This window comes from Ctenopharyngodon idella, chromosome 7 (assembly GCF_019924925.1).
Source record: "Ctenopharyngodon idella isolate HZGC_01 chromosome 7, HZGC01, whole genome shotgun sequence".
NCBI lineage: Eukaryota > Metazoa > Chordata > Actinopteri > Cypriniformes > Xenocyprididae > Ctenopharyngodon > Ctenopharyngodon idella.
Genome location: NC_067226.1, coordinates 8,645,286 through 8,661,406, shown reverse-complemented (window position 1 = coordinate 8,661,406; position 16,121 = coordinate 8,645,286). Strand labels below are relative to the sequence as shown.

General features: G+C 40.3%; 1 protein-coding gene across 14 annotated transcripts in view; it reads left to right on the top strand.

The window, feature by feature from the left end:
- Positions 1 to 14,068, top strand: part of tle3b (TLE family member 3, transcriptional corepressor b) — a 30,593-nt gene extending 16,525 nt beyond the window's left edge. For 12 of the 14 annotated variants that reach the window (XM_051898640.1, XM_051898641.1, XM_051898639.1 and 9 more), the window contains 14 exons: positions 1,267 to 1,471; positions 1,621 to 1,637; positions 5,263 to 5,382; positions 6,243 to 6,293; positions 6,379 to 6,531; positions 6,951 to 7,083; positions 7,301 to 7,476; positions 8,077 to 8,141; positions 9,047 to 9,296; positions 10,063 to 10,310; positions 10,419 to 10,566; positions 10,849 to 10,999; positions 11,329 to 11,405; positions 12,486 to 14,068. In XM_051898640.1, coding sequence (XP_051754600.1) covers positions 1,267 to 1,471; positions 1,621 to 1,637; positions 5,263 to 5,382; positions 6,243 to 6,293; positions 6,379 to 6,531; positions 6,951 to 7,083; positions 7,301 to 7,476; positions 8,077 to 8,141; positions 9,047 to 9,296; positions 10,063 to 10,310; positions 10,419 to 10,566; positions 10,849 to 10,999; positions 11,329 to 11,405; positions 12,486 to 12,593 — 1,902 coding nt within the window. In that variant the 3' untranslated portion in view covers positions 12,594 to 14,068. The remainder of the gene's footprint in view (positions 1 to 1,266; positions 1,472 to 1,620; positions 1,638 to 5,262; positions 5,383 to 6,242; positions 6,294 to 6,378; positions 6,532 to 6,950; positions 7,084 to 7,300; positions 7,477 to 8,076; positions 8,142 to 9,046; positions 9,297 to 10,062; positions 10,311 to 10,418; positions 10,567 to 10,848; positions 11,000 to 11,328; positions 11,406 to 12,485) is intronic. The other 2 variants (XM_051898649.1, XM_051898647.1) reach the window with 1 other exon arrangement.
- The last annotated feature ends 2,053 nt before the right edge of the window (positions 14,069 to 16,121 follow it).

Genomic DNA, 16,121 nt, shown 5'->3' with positions numbered 1-16,121 from the left:
ACACTACTGTTCAAAAGTTTTTTTGTTTGTTTTGTTTTTAAAATAAGTTTCATGTGCTAACAAAAGCTACATTTATTTGATCAAAAAATAGTGAAATGCCAATATTGTGAAATATTATTACCATTTAAAATAACTATTTTAATATTTTAAAATGTTGTGGCATCGATGGAATCTGTCCTCTCCTTCTGAGCAAAAGTATTATTTTCCTACAAAAATTCGTACTGAGTCGTACAAACTTTTGAATGGTAGTGTAATTCAGCTTTTTATCTGACATTGAATGAATGTCAGTATTTTTAAGCATTATATGGACTGAATTATTTTGATTTACAATTATTAAAGTACTGATTTGAACTGAATTGGCTTTTCTGTAGTTATTGCTAATGTGGGTGTGTCTGTCTACTGTAGATGTGGGAAGCTCATGTGCAGTGAATGTATGTGTTAGAAACATTAATAAAGCGAAATTATCTTGGTTGTAAATTATACATTTATTACACTGTACAAATTTTCTCCATATTTTTTTCAGACATTTAGCAAGGAACAACATAATGTTTGATTCAGATGGGATTAAAATCACAAAATGAAACACAAATTTACCTGATCTCTTCAGTTGCATCACATCTTCCTCTCTCTCAGCTGTAAACAGCCACTGCTTTGACACCACGTGTTACTTTTAAATTAACACAAACATAGAATGGCACATCTCATTGGCTGTTGTTAAGGAGGCATGGAGGAGCAGCGTAGCCTATGTGATGGTTTACATCTGTGTGTAAACTCAGAAATATTATGGGCTGTGAGGTGACTGCAGTGTTTACCAACATTTCACTAAACTCACTTGACTCTTTGTGTTAATGTATGTCTACATATTGATTTAGTGAACAAATATCTCATTTTCATTTTGCCTCTTGTGTAAGAAGGGAGTGTGTATAAATCAAGCCTGTTTGAAATGTATTTAGTAAAAGTTTTGTGCATTTCCTGGTTTGTTGCAAAAAGATGCATGTTACATAGTGTGGATTTTCAAGAGCAGTGCATACGTTTAGAAGTCTGTAGTATGTGTTGGAGTGAGCTGCTCCCGCTGAGCTCAAGGAGGACATGTCCTTGTGAAGAGTGTCCTGCTTTGATCCAGCCACTAATGGAGGAGTTAGGGTGCCAGTGTTCCTCTCCATGCATCCTGTGAGAGAGGGGCTTAACCGGTCACCTTTATTCAGTGCTTGCTGTCCATATGCCTTTTCCATCCGACCCACTTGATGTAAATGTGTGTGTTGACAGCAGCAGCAGCTCCAGGCTCAGCACCTTTCTCATGCTGCCCACGGACCCCCAGTCCAGCTGCCCCCTCACCCCTCGGGGCTACAGCCCCCAGGCATCCCTCCAGTCACAGGTTCAGGATCAGGTCTGCTGGCGCTGGGAGCTCTGGGCAGTCAGGCACACCTACCAGTCAAAGATGAGAAGAACCACCATGACCTGGAGCACAGAGGTAACTCACTCGTGCACTGAAGAGAAAACAAAAACAAATGTCCTGAAGCAAGAACGCTCATGATTTGGTAAGAAAATAAATGTAAATGCTGACTTGATGTTTTTCTTTCTGTTTCTTTTATCATCTTCATCATTCTCCTTTGGATAAAGAGCGGGAGTCTAGCACGGTGAGTTCTTCGTTTCTGATTCTGTCTATTTGCCTTTTTTCCCCACAAATAACTTCAATTTTAATCTGTTCCTCACACAAAACTGCTGTATGGTGCCGAAGGCTTTACATGAGTTATTTAGACTTTTGTGTCTTTTTTTTTATTTTTTTTATTGTGCATTCAGTAGCTTTTTAGCTAGCGTTCGTATCGCTGTTCTTTGTGTATGTTTAGTACCGATACCACAATGGTGTTAGACACTGCACTGCCATCTGTCAAAACAGATCAGCATGATAATCTCTGAATTTTATGTAAATTACACTAATACTAGTGAGTTGAACAGTGTACAGTTAATTCCCTTACCTGTTCAACAAAAAAATAAGCAATTTTGCCATCACTACTCAGGATTTTCTTCTTCTCTTCTCTTTCTACTTTGTACGTATATGCCATATTTACACTCGTTGTTTTTGTTTTCATTGGTCTTTCTGTTTTTTACATTTATTTTCCCGTTGTCTCTGCTGGTTAAGCACGATAATAAGTGCTAATTTTAACGATAACAAGTGTAATTTTCACTCTTTGCAACACCAAACACTATACCGCTAGCGTATCTACAGAGACCACAGTCAGTGAGTGTGAGGATTCTCTATGATATTTATTAAAACACCTGCACACTACAAAATACATTTTTTATAGAAAACTATTATGAGTACAGTAGGGGTGCAATGTTTTAGATTACTCACGGTTCGGTTTTTTATCACAGTTTCGGTACAGTTCGGTATGTGCTATGTTCAGTTAAAAATAGGACAATGTCAAAACAGCACAAATAAATACATGAGAGCTAATATACAAATAAAATAAACAATGCTTTACAGGTATCTAACATTTTCGTTTTCAGGTACAGAAACTGAATAAAGTAATCAAATATAAAATAACACTGCATATAAACTTAGTAAAGAGTGATTTCTTGAACAGTTCGTTTTTTGTTTTTTTTTAAACTGAGAATCATTACACCCCTAGAGTACAGTATTCATTTCATGAGTGTACACCATTCAGTTGACTCTTTACAAAAACATGCTTTATTACTTAAAATGTGGAAGTTTTTAAATTGTCACCCAATTTAAAGCTGTTGTTTGTGATTGTGAGTAAAAAAAGGCTTTTACATTACTCCTTTTGTGTTCCACAAAAGTAATTGTTTGGAATAAGGATGAAATATGTCATGGCAGAATTTTTATTTTTCATTGAACTATTCCTTTAAGTCCTGACATCTTGCAGAGAAGTCAGTGGTACGTTAACAGCGCGAGGAGAGCCGAGCAGGCAGCATTAGGGCACACTAAGCTTTAAAAAAATAATAATAATAATAAAAAGAGGGGAGCCTGCTGTATAATCCTGCTTTTAATCCAGGTAAAAAATGCGCAAAAGCACAGGCCAGGGATTAGCAGCGCTATAATTTCATCACAATTAAAAAAGACTTTGACTCTCTATCTTAAAGGATTTGTCCTCACCCACTGTTCATGTCTGCAGCTCTTGGCTCAGATAAACCTTACTCTTTCAACCATATCTCATTGCCGCCTCCTTTGTTTCTTCAGTTTTGTTAACTGCTTTTTCATTCGTTCCTTTTGCTCTTTTTCCTTTACAGCTCTGGTTCTCTCCCTCTGTGCCTACCTCTTGCCATGTTTATTTGAAGTTTTCATATAACCACTTAAATTCTCCCTATCTCCCACATGCCATATTGCCCCATTTCACCTCTTAAACTGGATATGCAGAAAGGTTTGACTTGGCAATAGAGTTTTGTGTATGTGTGTGTGTTGAATGGGTGCAGTCATGCCTGCAGAAATCAGACTCTGCTGCTGATTAGCGCTTAGTGCAGCAGTGGCCATCCTGCTCTCTGCCCGCCAGGACTTCCTGTTGTCACGGGTCATCTGATAGCACCGCTCTGACTTTGCTTATTGAGTCACGTTAAGCCTGTCTTAAAAGGTCAGCCTATTAAACCCGCAGCTGAGATGCACACATACACGCTCAGTTGCTCGCTTGCTCCCTGTCAGGCTGAGAGAGCAGTCTAGGTCTATTTATTACTTTTGGATTAGCAGTAGAAGGGGGTGGGGAGAGAAATGGGCTGCTTAATGCTGACAAAAGCAACACTGAGATTGTTGTAGAGTGTTTGTGAGTGGGGTTTAAGCTGCTGGGATTCCTTTGTGTCGTCTCCAGGAGAGCATGGAGTTCCTTCTGCCTTGGAGATCACTTCCTTTTGCCCAACCACATCCTCCTTTTCATCTATCTCCCCTTCACTCTCTGCATGAATAGAGGTTTGTCAGTCAGACTGAGAGTGTGGGCTTGGCACTGAGATCATGCCCTGGCAGGGCCGCACTCTCTGGCCCAGAGATGGTGCCCGTCTGCCCAGCCGTGCTCACAGAGGGAGCGCCACTCAGCCACTGCCATTCTCACTGCATTCTGGGCAATGAAGCTTTTTTTAGATTCTCCTCTCCTGTCCTTTCTGCTTTTACTTTCTCCTACTGTATCTACACACACTTTCTCAGTTTTAAGTATACGTTCTTATTTTTTTGTGGTGAAAACCCAGGTTTGCTGTGCTTATTTGGAAGGCTCCACAATTTGGCCAAAAATTGGGATTTATATATGAATATGACAATAAAGGAAGTGAGTGGTCTTGTTAGAGGGCCGTGCATGGACTTGCCTTCTCTGCTGTGGCCTCAGTTAAGGCCCACTAGTTGTGGTGAAAGGGTGGCTTTTTGCTGCATTTTAGTTGGGATGGGCATGTGCGGGAGGGTAGGAAAACAAGCTGTCGTCTGGCTGGTTAACTCTCAGGGTGAAGGGCCGTTTATTCTGGTCTGGTGTTTGCGTTTCACTGTTATTCTCTCTCTCCCCCTCTCTGTGCCGCAGAGATCAGTTTTCGCTTGACCCTGCTGTCCATTTTGGCGCATTCATGTTGTGTAATGCTCGGTGCAGGTTGCCCAGGGCTGCGGGGTTAGCCCAGAATGTTTGAAGTGTGGTGTGGTCAGGCTGGTTTAGAGGCCTCACTCTTCAGGGATAGTTTGCTCAGCTGTCCCGCCTGCTTTGCTTCATGGGGCCTGGGCTTGCTTGCTTGGCAGGCCCCACGCTCTCTCACTTCCTCATTGCCAGGGAGTACGGGGTGATCTAACAGGGCCTGGGGCTTAACCCCCTCGCTTTTCCGTGTTTACCTTGTACGAGGGAGGAATTTACACACATGGCTCACTCAAAGCCACCGGTGGCCCCATGTCGCCTCTGATATTTGTATTTGTGCTGCTGAGAGCCTTGGCCATCCTGAGCATAGCTGACTGTCTGCAGCTAATGAGCTGAACCTAAAGTGCCTGTTACATTATACTGAGGGAGAAGTTCTTACATGGAGTGTTTAAAATGTAATAAACCTGAATATATAAATATATGTATGCTACATGGTGTTCAGGGGGTTCTATCAATTTGAGTTTCTCAATTACACCTTTTAAAGGAGGATCCTGAAATATTGATTAGACTCAAGTGGGAAATATACTTATCCTTTAAATGTAATGTTATTTTAAGGGAACATTAAGAGTTTGTATTGCCAGCAAGTGCACAGTGATGAGCTTTTCTCTGTGATTTGTTCTGATCAACTTTTTTTCTTTTTCTGTCTCTACAGAATAATTCAGTATCACCGTCAGACAGTCTGAGAGCCAGTGAGAAACACAGAGGCTCGTCTGAATACAGTCTGGACCCGAAAAAACGCAGAGTGGAGGAGAAGGACAACATGAGCCGATATGTAAGCTTCTGTCCTATACAGCCCCAGTTATACAGTATGAAAAATATTAATTTTGATACAATTACATTCAGCAGTGTTATATTAGTGTTTTAAATATTAATTTTACCTGACTGCAAATGTAATCTACAAACTATAAATAGTCTGAACAATGTTATACGAATATATTGTGCGTCCCTAAATCGTGCATTTTCATTTTGCTGTTACATTTTTAGCAAAAACCTATACTACTGTTTAAAAGTTTGTAGTCAGTAAGATGTTTTTAGGAAAATGAACACTTAAGCAAGGATGTATTCAAATGATCAAAAGTAGAAGTAAAGACATTTACATTGTTACAAAAGAATTTTGTTTAAAATAAATGCTGTCCTTTTGAACTTTCTATCCATCAAAGAGTCCAGAAAAAATGCATCACAATTTCCACAACAATATTAAGCAGCACAACTGTTTCCAACATTGATAATATTAACACATGTTTCTTGAGCATCAAATCAGCATGTTAGAATGATTTCTGAACTTAAGACTGGAGTAATAACTGCTGAAAATGAATCTTTGCTTTTGCAGGAATAAATTACATTTTAAAATATATTAATATAATATAATAAATTGAAAATGGTTATTTTAATTTATTTTGGAATTTTTCTGTTTTTACTTTATTTTGATCAAATAAATGAAGCCTTGATGAGCATAAGAGACTTCTTTCAAAAACGTTTAAAATCTCACCGACTCCAAACTTTTAAACTGTAGTGTACATTTCATTTTTATAAATTTTGCTCATACCCTGTTGTAAATTTATTATTGAACCCAACAAAATCCATAACTGTCTTAAATCGCTAAAGTATTCATCTACTGTTTATACACTACAGGACAGTGATGGCGACAAAAGTGATGATCTAGTCGTGGATGTGTCTAACGAGGTACAAACTAACATGTCTTTTCCATTTTTGTTTGGAGGATGACATCTCTTTCGTATGTGACTGACTTTTCTCTTTCCCAATGTAGGATCCAGCCACTCCAAGGGTCAGCCCGTCTCACTCTCCTCCTGAGAATGGACTCGATAAGACCAGAGCACTGAAGAAAGATGCCCCCAACAGCCCAGCTTCTGTGGCCTCTTCTGGGAGCACCCCCTCTTCTAAAGTGAAGGACCATCCACATGTAAGGCTTAAAGACTAGAGGATGGGCGTTTGTGGTGTCAAGCCTCTGCACATTTGCAAACCCTCTTCCTCTCAGCAGTTTTATAGCTGCAGCATAAATGTCAGTTTGAAGCGTAACATGAATACATCAGCTACTGTCAGACAAACAGCGGCTTAGCTGCTAGCCTTGGCTAATATCTCAATGCGCTTAGCTAGCCTCAGAGGGGAAGAGGAGAAAAGAGAGAAGAGAGAGTGATTAAAGATGAGTGAGAGGATGAGGTCTCAGGGAAGGGTTCGGTCTGAAGTTTAGCTTTATCCTCCTCAGCTATAATGAGCTGTCAGTGTTTGACTGGATTAGTGCGAGAGAGCTCTCTGGATCTGAGCATTTGTGGTATGTAGCTTTAGCTTCGTTAATTCCATCTCTGTTCCTTCATCTTGCAGAACGACAAGTCCTCCACCCCAGGTTTAAAGTCCAACACCCCTACCCCACGCAACGACGCTCCCACCCCAGGAACCAGCAACACCCCTGGGCTCCGGCCCATACCCGGAAAACCACCTGGCATGGAAGCGCTGGGTAAGTAGTAAATGTGCACATTATAAATCTCTCCGTTCATCAAGCATTCCCATTCGTCTAAACCTATAGATTGTGACCATTTTTTTTATTAATGGGACAACTTTTTGAGCCAATAGAACTAATCTATTCTAACCAGCCAAACTTGTAAGTGTGAGTGTATAGTTATGGCTTTTCAACTTTTGGCTTTTCTTTTTTTCTTTCCATATATTCCCATCAGCACCTGCCCTACGTACACCATTGTCAATTGCGGCGCCATATGGGGCTCCATTCGCCATGATGGGTCACCACCCAGAGATGAACGGCTCATTGACCAGTCCAGGTGTTTACCCTGGTCTTCACATCTCTCCTCAGATGAGCGCTGCAGCCGCTGCTGCCTATGGACGCTCACCAATGGTTAGACTTCTATGTCATTTTCTGTGATTACATAAACATTTCTAAAGGGTTGCAGAAGCTTGTTGTCCTGTTCCAGTTTTCCTTTCTTCACTTCCTGTTCTTCTGATCATCTAGGATAGTGATTCTCAATTCCAGTCCTTGGGACCCACCTCCCTGTATGTTTTAGATGTCTCCCTATTCAACGCACAAGGAAGCTAAGATGTTGAATCAGGTGTTTTAATTAGTGAGACATCTAAAACATTCTGGTAGTTGGGTTCCCAGGATCTAGAATGTCCCTCAGCAGCTCTCCTCCATAACTCAGTCTAAGTTAGCATGCATACCCTGTTAGGATAGCATTCTGTTTAAATATTATCTTTTGTATTTGTAATGCGTTTGTTCTGCATCTCTGTTTGCATGGGAAGTAAAACAGTTGTCTGAGGGTGTCTAGTAAAGGCTTGAGGGGAGAGAGAAAGCGCAAACAAGTGCTCAACTAGAATATTAAAAATATATTACAGTAGAGCTGATACAGGAAAAATTAGACTGTCAAATCAGTTTCGGTTTGTTTTGCAGCTAATGTATTGCTCACATTTTACTTTATGCTAAGATGTCTGTGTGTTGCAGGCGGGCTTTGATCCTCATCCACACATGCGTGCTCCCGGTCTGACCTCTATACCTGGAGGGAAACCGTAAGTGCTGTTATTGAGCTATATAGAACTATGTATAACACACTACTTTTCAAAAGTTTGAGATCAGTTTAGTCTAGTTTAGAAACTAATAATTTTATTCAACAAGGATGCATTAAATTGCTCAAGTGACATTTATAATGTTAGAAAAGATTTACATTTAAAATAAATGCTATTCGTTTGAACTTTCTATTTATCAGTGAACCCTGGAAAAACCCTGGTTTCCACAAATATATTAAGCAGCACAACTGTTTTTAACAAGAAATGTTTCTTGAACAGCATATTAGAACGATTTCTGAAAGGAAGAAATTACTTTTCAAGATATATCAAAACAGAAAACAGTTCATTTTATTGTTACATTTTAAGTTGTAATAAAATTTTACAGTATTAATAAAAAAAATTGAGTTCCGACTTCAGTACCAAGTCAGATTTTAAAAATGTGATGCTTTGAGTGCTGTTGAGCTGATTCGTAAACACCTCTGATTGGCCTTTGTTTCACGTGCTCATTGGATATGTCTGTGATTGGCTTCAATGATCAACGCTTCAAAAACATTGTAAATAATTATCAATGATGCCCTTCACCGAGTGCTTACGCAGATACAAACGCTCCCGCTTTAAAATTCAAATTATAGCCAATCACAGACATATCCGATGAGCACGTGAACACAATGGCCAGTCAGAGGTGTTTACAAATCCGCTCAACAGTCGGTACTTTTGACAACTCTAGTATTAATGTTTTTACTGTATTTTTGATCAAATGAATGCAGCCTGGCTGTGGCTGAGTTTAACAGATTTATTTTAAAAACATAAAAAAATCTTACTAACTTTTGAATGGTAGTGTAAGAGAATTTATTAATTTTTGATAATTCTTATTCTTTTGTCTCATTCTTTCATGTCCTGGTAAATAGGGCCTACTCCTTCCATGTTAGCGCTGATGGCCAGATGCAGCCAGTACCTTTTCCTCCAGACGCTCTGATTGGACCAGGCATTCCCCGTCACGCCCGCCAGATCAACACACTCAGCCACGGTGAGGTGGTGTGCGCCGTAACTATCAGCAACCCCACGCGGCACGTCTACACTGGCGGCAAGGGCTGCGTGAAGATCTGGGACATCAGTCAGCCCGGCAGCAAGAGCCCCGTCTCGCAGCTCGACTGTCTGGTAAAAATTGATGTTGTCTAATCAGTCCACACAAATTACCAGGCTTATTTTTAAATTATCCTTTCTGAAGTACAAATCCACTCTCTTTAATTTTTTAAACATTACTATTTTTAATCTTTATCCTCCCTTTAAATCCCCCTGCCAAACTAAGAACCAAATCTGTTAGCTATGTGTAGTTATTTTAAGGGAAAATACCACGATGGCTCACCATTATCCCCCTCTGTCAAAATAACTTGCTTTTTTTTGTGTGTGCATGTCCCTGTGCTTGCTCCATAGTGCAGAAAGTTGTGTATTTGATGAGCTGTTTGGCCATTATAAAGTGATTTAATTTGTCTGAAAGCCTGAAGTTATTGATCTCCCTCAGGAACAGATCTAGAATTCTCCTGCTAATTTGAAAATGTGCTTCATCCTGGTGCTGCAACTAAAAACCCTTAAAAGCTTTTCCCTACCCACTTACCATTCTGTGCCCTCTTATCGCCCGCCTCTTCTCCTCTATTAACCTTCATAAACACAGGTTAGACAAGATTTAGAGAGCCAGAGCAAATAACAGGGAGCTGAAGGACTGTTTTTAGCTCTGCCATTTTGATTGGTCTACCTCTTTAGCCTGATTATTGAGGGGCTAGAGAGGGATATTTGTACACATTCTTGTGAAAAACAAAAAAATGTAATTGCTTTTGTAACATTTTTTTCCAAAATCCTCTTTTAATGCACCATTTCAAAAATGTCCATCTCTCAACATGAGTTCCCCTCTTCTCTCTCTCTTTAGAACAGGGATAACTATATCCGTTCCTGTAAGCTGCTTCCGGATGGCCGTACTCTGATTGTTGGAGGTGAAGCCAGCACTCTGACCATATGGGATTTAGCCTCTCAGACTCCCCGTATCAAAGCTGAGCTCACCTCTTCTGCCCCAGCCTGCTATGCGCTGGCGATTAGCCCAGACGCCAAGGTCTGCTTCTCATGCTGCAGTGATGGAAATATTGCTGTCTGGGATCTTCATAACCAAACCCTTGTCAGGTAGGAAGCACACCAAGGGATGCCACATGAGATAATGTCTCTTTGTGGATAGAGATGAATACACTGTACTGATGCATTTAAAGACAATGCCTATATGTCTGTATGTAGGCAGTTCCAGGGCCACACAGATGGGGCAAGTTGTATAGACATTTCCCATGATGGCACCAAACTGTGGACAGGTGGACTGGACAACACCGTACGGTCCTGGGACCTGAGAGAGGGACGACAGCTCCAGCAGCATGACTTCACTTCACAGGTAAACTTCATATACACTTACACATGAATACTTTGCCCTGTGATACATGAGCATAAAATGTTACCTAATTTCTTTTATGTAATAAATAGAGAGGAATAACTTGGCAAGGTTTGAACCCTAGAAGAGCTGATTCATGTTGCGTGTTAATTGTATATAATAATATAAAGGTGATATTTCTGTGGCAAAAATGTATTATTTTAAAGATTATGACTAATGGTCTGTATGCTAAGTGCTCTATATGCTTTTAGATCAGTGTGTGATGTGCTTTGCGCTCTGATGCAGATCTTCTCTTTGGGCTACTGTCCGACGGGCGAGTGGCTGGCTGTGGGAATGGAGAGTAGTAATGTGGAGGTGCTTCATCATACCAAGCCTGACAAGTACCAGCTGCACCTGCACGAGAGCTGTGTCCTCTCCCTCAAATTTGCCTACTGTGGTAAGACACTGTTATTCTACCTTTTTATATGTAGAATAGATGTCTTGCACCTGAGAATAAATTTAGCAAAAAAACATTAGATTTACTGTGAAGTATATCTGAGACATGACATGGGAAAACAATTGCACTTTAGCTTTAGTTTGGTATTCAGTGCTGTTTTTCCATTTTAGGTTGCTAGGTTGCACTTTGTACCACCCATAGCTCTCTCTCTCTCTCTCTTAATGGCCCACTCTACTTCCAAATAAGTCGAGCTGTAGTGAATCAAGTCATTTAGATCAACCTTGACTCTGTACCCATTAGTGCATGTGTGTTTGTTCCATTTCCTAAAGGTAAATGGTTTGTGAGCACTGGGAAGGACAATCTCTTGAATGCCTGGAGGACTCCCTATGGTGCCAGCATTTTCCAGGTATGTCAATCAATACCTCATTCCCTCCCCCTTGCTACAGTGGTGCTCCAAATGTCCATATTACATTGGAAATGTTTGTGTGAGTTGTAGTGTGAGTTTGATTGATTCTCTCTTCAGGCTTTCATTGGGACTTTTGTCCCTGTCCTAATAGAGTCATTGAGTGATGGCTTTTATTTTTTCTTCGGAATTGCAGCTGTACAGAAAATGCCATCTTTTTGTTTAATGGTTTGGTGCAAGGCTGCCATTTTTGAGCTTACTCTGTCTGAATGGCCTTGTCAAATAATGCACATAAAAATCAATCATCAGAGTATGTCAGTGGAGTTGACAAACCACAGTTTTAAATCAGCTATTGTAGAATAAATTAAAACTGAATTAAAGCTGAAATCAAATAAAATCTAAATATTAGATGGGGGATTGGGGGATGGGGGGGGGGGCAGCTAACTGAAGTTTAAGTACTAAAATTACTAAAACTGAAATAAAAATAAAATAAGACTAAATAGAAATAAACATGACATGGCAAAAGCACATAATAAAATGACAAAAAACTTAGACTAAGATTAAAATGAAAACAAAATATAAAAATAAAAGCTGTACTATAATAGTATATAAATAACTAAAATAACACTTGTCAATTCCTGCACAAAGCATTCTGTTGCTACTCCAACCTGGGTTTATTATGTTTGATCCCCAATGGTTAGAGTTAGCTTAGTGAAATGTGTGCTTGGTTAATTGGGAGAAAAGTTTCACACCTTCCATCTTTCTTTCAGTCTGACTGCTGATAATCCATTAAAACTATGTAACACTTGGTGAATTCTTGCAATACATGCAATTAGATGATAGCCTTTTAAAGTGTTTTAAGTCTCCCTGCTCCAGGCAAAAATCACGCAACTCTGCACCGCTCAGATACGTTGCCAATTGTCTATTTATAACACACCTATTTGCCTCTTAATGTGGCGTAAATTCTTCAGTTAATATTTAGAAGGGAGTGATGTTGACATACTTCTCTGTGGTTTATGATTTCACCGAGGCTCTGTTTGATTATGTCAGGCTAATTGTTTTTCTGCTATCCTCCCTCCACAGTCCAAGGAGTCTTCCTCTGTCCTGAGCTGTGACATCTCAGCTGATGATAAGTACATTGTGACGGGATCTGGAGACAAGAAGGCCACTGTGTATGAAGTGATCTACTAAATTCACTGCTTCACCAGATGTAAAGACCTATGGATGGAGCTTTGGGCCTGATTTTGATCAGATTCAAGGGATCACTCCTCCACTTTTTCCTCCTTTTATAGTAGGAACCCAGGTTAGGATTTGGTTGGTCCACTGGGATTGGATTCCCAGATGTTTTCATTTTTAACACACCTGGATTCTTGCAGAAGTGGAGCAGCCCTTTACAGATCCAAGCAGAAACGTGTTAAACTGTCCAAAGGACTCCCTGACGGCACTAATGTAGTAAATATTGTCTTGCCTTTGCTTTCGGTCTGCTCATGGGATTGTGTGTGCCTATTCCTTCCATAGTATTTTTCCCCCCTCGCCTTCCTTCCTTTTGAACAAAAAGTGAACGATCTGTGATGTAATATGAAGCAGTGCTTCAAATTTAGCCTCCTGCTCCCTGGACAATTTGTTAAAAAGTGTATATATGGAGTAATAAAGACGTTTTATAAGTATATATATAAATATATAATTATATATATTTCCATGTCCTGATATACTTGTGATGGGTTTCTTTGTCCTCATGTCCTTAATGCTTGATGAATGTAGATTAGGACATAATTTTTAATTTTTGATTTTGTAAGCACACTCTCTGGGCTGGCCATTTGCTAAAAGGCTCACATGGAAAACCCCTTCGAGAACAATCTTAGTAAATATTTTTTTTGCTTTTTGAGCCTATGTGCTGTTCATGGAAACGGGATCAGACTGGAATCCTGCGGAAGTTGGAATCTGACACAAACATCCCAGAGGAGAGTGAAGAGTCATTTGTAAATTGAAAGCGATTTATTAAACTTGGAGAATGACTAACTGTACTACTTTTCTGTGCCCTTTGCATTGTGTGGCGTCTTGTTGGAAAGAGGAAATCAGATAATGAAGTGTGATTGTAACATGCTGACTCGGCATGAATCGCACACTGCGATGAGTAACTTGCCAACTGATCCCATAAGCGGCCCCGCTATAGCTCACTGTTGTTGAAACGGGATATGACTCACCCCAGTGATTGACAGCTTATTTCTGCTGTAGAGCCCCACCCCAGTGAGCCTGCAGCCCTGTTTTCACTCAGATTGATGTAAACCACCTTGGTGAGTGATCAGAGTCAATTGGGGATTCGCTTCTGTACCAGTTGAGCCAGTTTTCTAATGAATCTATTCATTGCCTGCACTTTGGTGGAAGCTTAGTGTGAAAGTGTGTGCGCATGAGAGAAAGAGAGAAGAGCAGCTTTTTTAAACCTTTTTGTGTAAATGTGGACTGTTTTAACTGTGGGAACTGGAGTCCGTTTCATGGGGCCGCAGCAGAACCTGTTGTGGTAAACTCCGTCTTTAGTACAATACAAACCCTGACCCGCCTGCCTTTTACAACCTCTCGACTTCACACCAAAGTATGTAGCAAACTGTGTCAGCACTGATCATGTACAGTTGTTAATAATTCAATAAACTTTTTTTTGTAAAATGTGTCATGAATGCTGGTTTATTTGAGAGTGCCATTGTCAGATTTAAATCATAGGCTGGGTGTGTGTCACGCTAACTCCATGTGTCTTAAGTATGGAGATTAATGAGAGGCCAGCAACACTGGATATGTCATCTAGATGTTCCCACATGGTGTCAAGCTGATGAAAGGCTGATGGAAGAGTTGAGACATGTTGTGTGTGTGTGTGTAAAAGAGACATAGTTTCTGCTGTCTCAGCTGTCTGTTGTAACCACAGACCCAGCTGACTCAAATATCCCCTGCGGTCCCCCAACCTCAGCTGGTGACACACACAACACACCTTTTTGATTTCCTCAACTCATGTGGATTATCAGCCAGGAAGTGTGTTTGTGTCTATTGATTTATTCTGGTGGTTTGAGCTGGTTTCATTAAGGGTGTGATTTCAGCATATGTCTCTGTCTCATCTGCTCCTAGTTTCTGATTCTCTAGAAGTAAAATGAACCCTGCCAAGAGAAATGAAACTCTCACACTTTCTGTGCCCATGAGCTTAGCTATTAATGTTTGCCCATGGTAGCTCTATAGTAAATGTGTCATGAAATTTCTTTGCTTTTTAGAAGAGTCATCCATACAACGCTACACCTTGTCTGTACGCGTAAATCTACAGGAGCCATTTGTTGTTCCTTGTAGAAGGAAAGAGGGAGAATGTGCTCAACTAAATGGCTCTTGATTATAACATTTGAGAAAAAGGATTGGTGTTGGAGATGGAAAAGCCCAGGTGAGATATACATTGTCTACGCTGATTTTAGTGGGAAATCTGTTCAATTTTGTGGATTTAAATGTGGTAAAATGTTTTAAACTGCATATGCCTATTGCTAACTGGTAGAATAACCAAAATTAGGCATTAAAATAACTTGCATGTATAAAAGATTGTTGTAATTCTGTGGAAATGTATGGTGCTTTCTATGGTCACAGAATCCATGTGGGTCTGTGTGGTGGTCAGTGCATGCGCTCCAAAACATTGCGTGGTGATGCTCATTTGGGCAATGCGAGTTCGACTCCAGCTTTTAATTGCATCCCATCTCTTCCCTCTGTTGTTTCCTCTCTTAATGCACACCGAGAACGAGAACTATATTAGCTTCGACACCAGCGTACGATAAAATTGTTTATAAGCACACGCTGTAATTGTCGTCATCTGCTTTTAATTCCGAGCTGGATTCTGATTGGCTGTCACTGGTTTTTAGTTCATCATCTGGAAAAAAAAAAATTCTAAGTGATTTCAATGATATTCCAATGTTTTATTGTTAAAGCTGTGGTGTGGACACAATTCTCATAGAAATAGAAGATTATTAAAAAGCTACAGTTATTGTTATAGTTATTGTCCTTGATGTGAATGGGCCTTTAATGTCCCGCCATCAAAAAAACAGAAAAGTAAACTTTAATTTAAAGTAACCATTACTCTTTCCATACACCCTCTGTTCTCTCACGGAGAGCTTTTGAACTCCATTTCACATCAGCATGAGCTGCTAATGTGGGCGCTCCTGTCTGAATACACCATATTGGATGATGAACTTGGTCTTGCTGTTGGCAAAGGAGTGTCAGCAACAGATTTTGTGATTCAGCTCTGGACTGATGTACCAGCCTGTTAAATGAGCCGCCGGCTTTGTGCATTATGGCAGTAGATCAAATGAGAGTTATTGATTTGCGCTAATCTCTGCAGATTTCTGTTGTCTTCCTCAGACGATGACGGACTGACTGCTCTATTTCCCTGCTCGGCGAGTCAGGCGTCTGCATTATCCGCCCTGTCCAAAAGCCCTTTCAGAGTTTCAAACCCAGAGCTAATTCAGTTCCTGTGAATGCTGTTTAAACTCGACTGACGGAGCGCCTTTTAGCATTTGTGAAGCCAGTTCTTTTCTTCTCTCTTTTGGTTGCTTGTTCAGTTTCCTCCTTCGGTCTCTCTAAACCTTACCTTTCTTAGCTGGCAGCCCTGAGTTTGATGTTCTCCTCAGAAAGAGTGCTTCAGAGGATGAAGGAGAGGGAGAGATACACTCCAAATCCCAACATACTGATTTTCCTGCAGGCTCT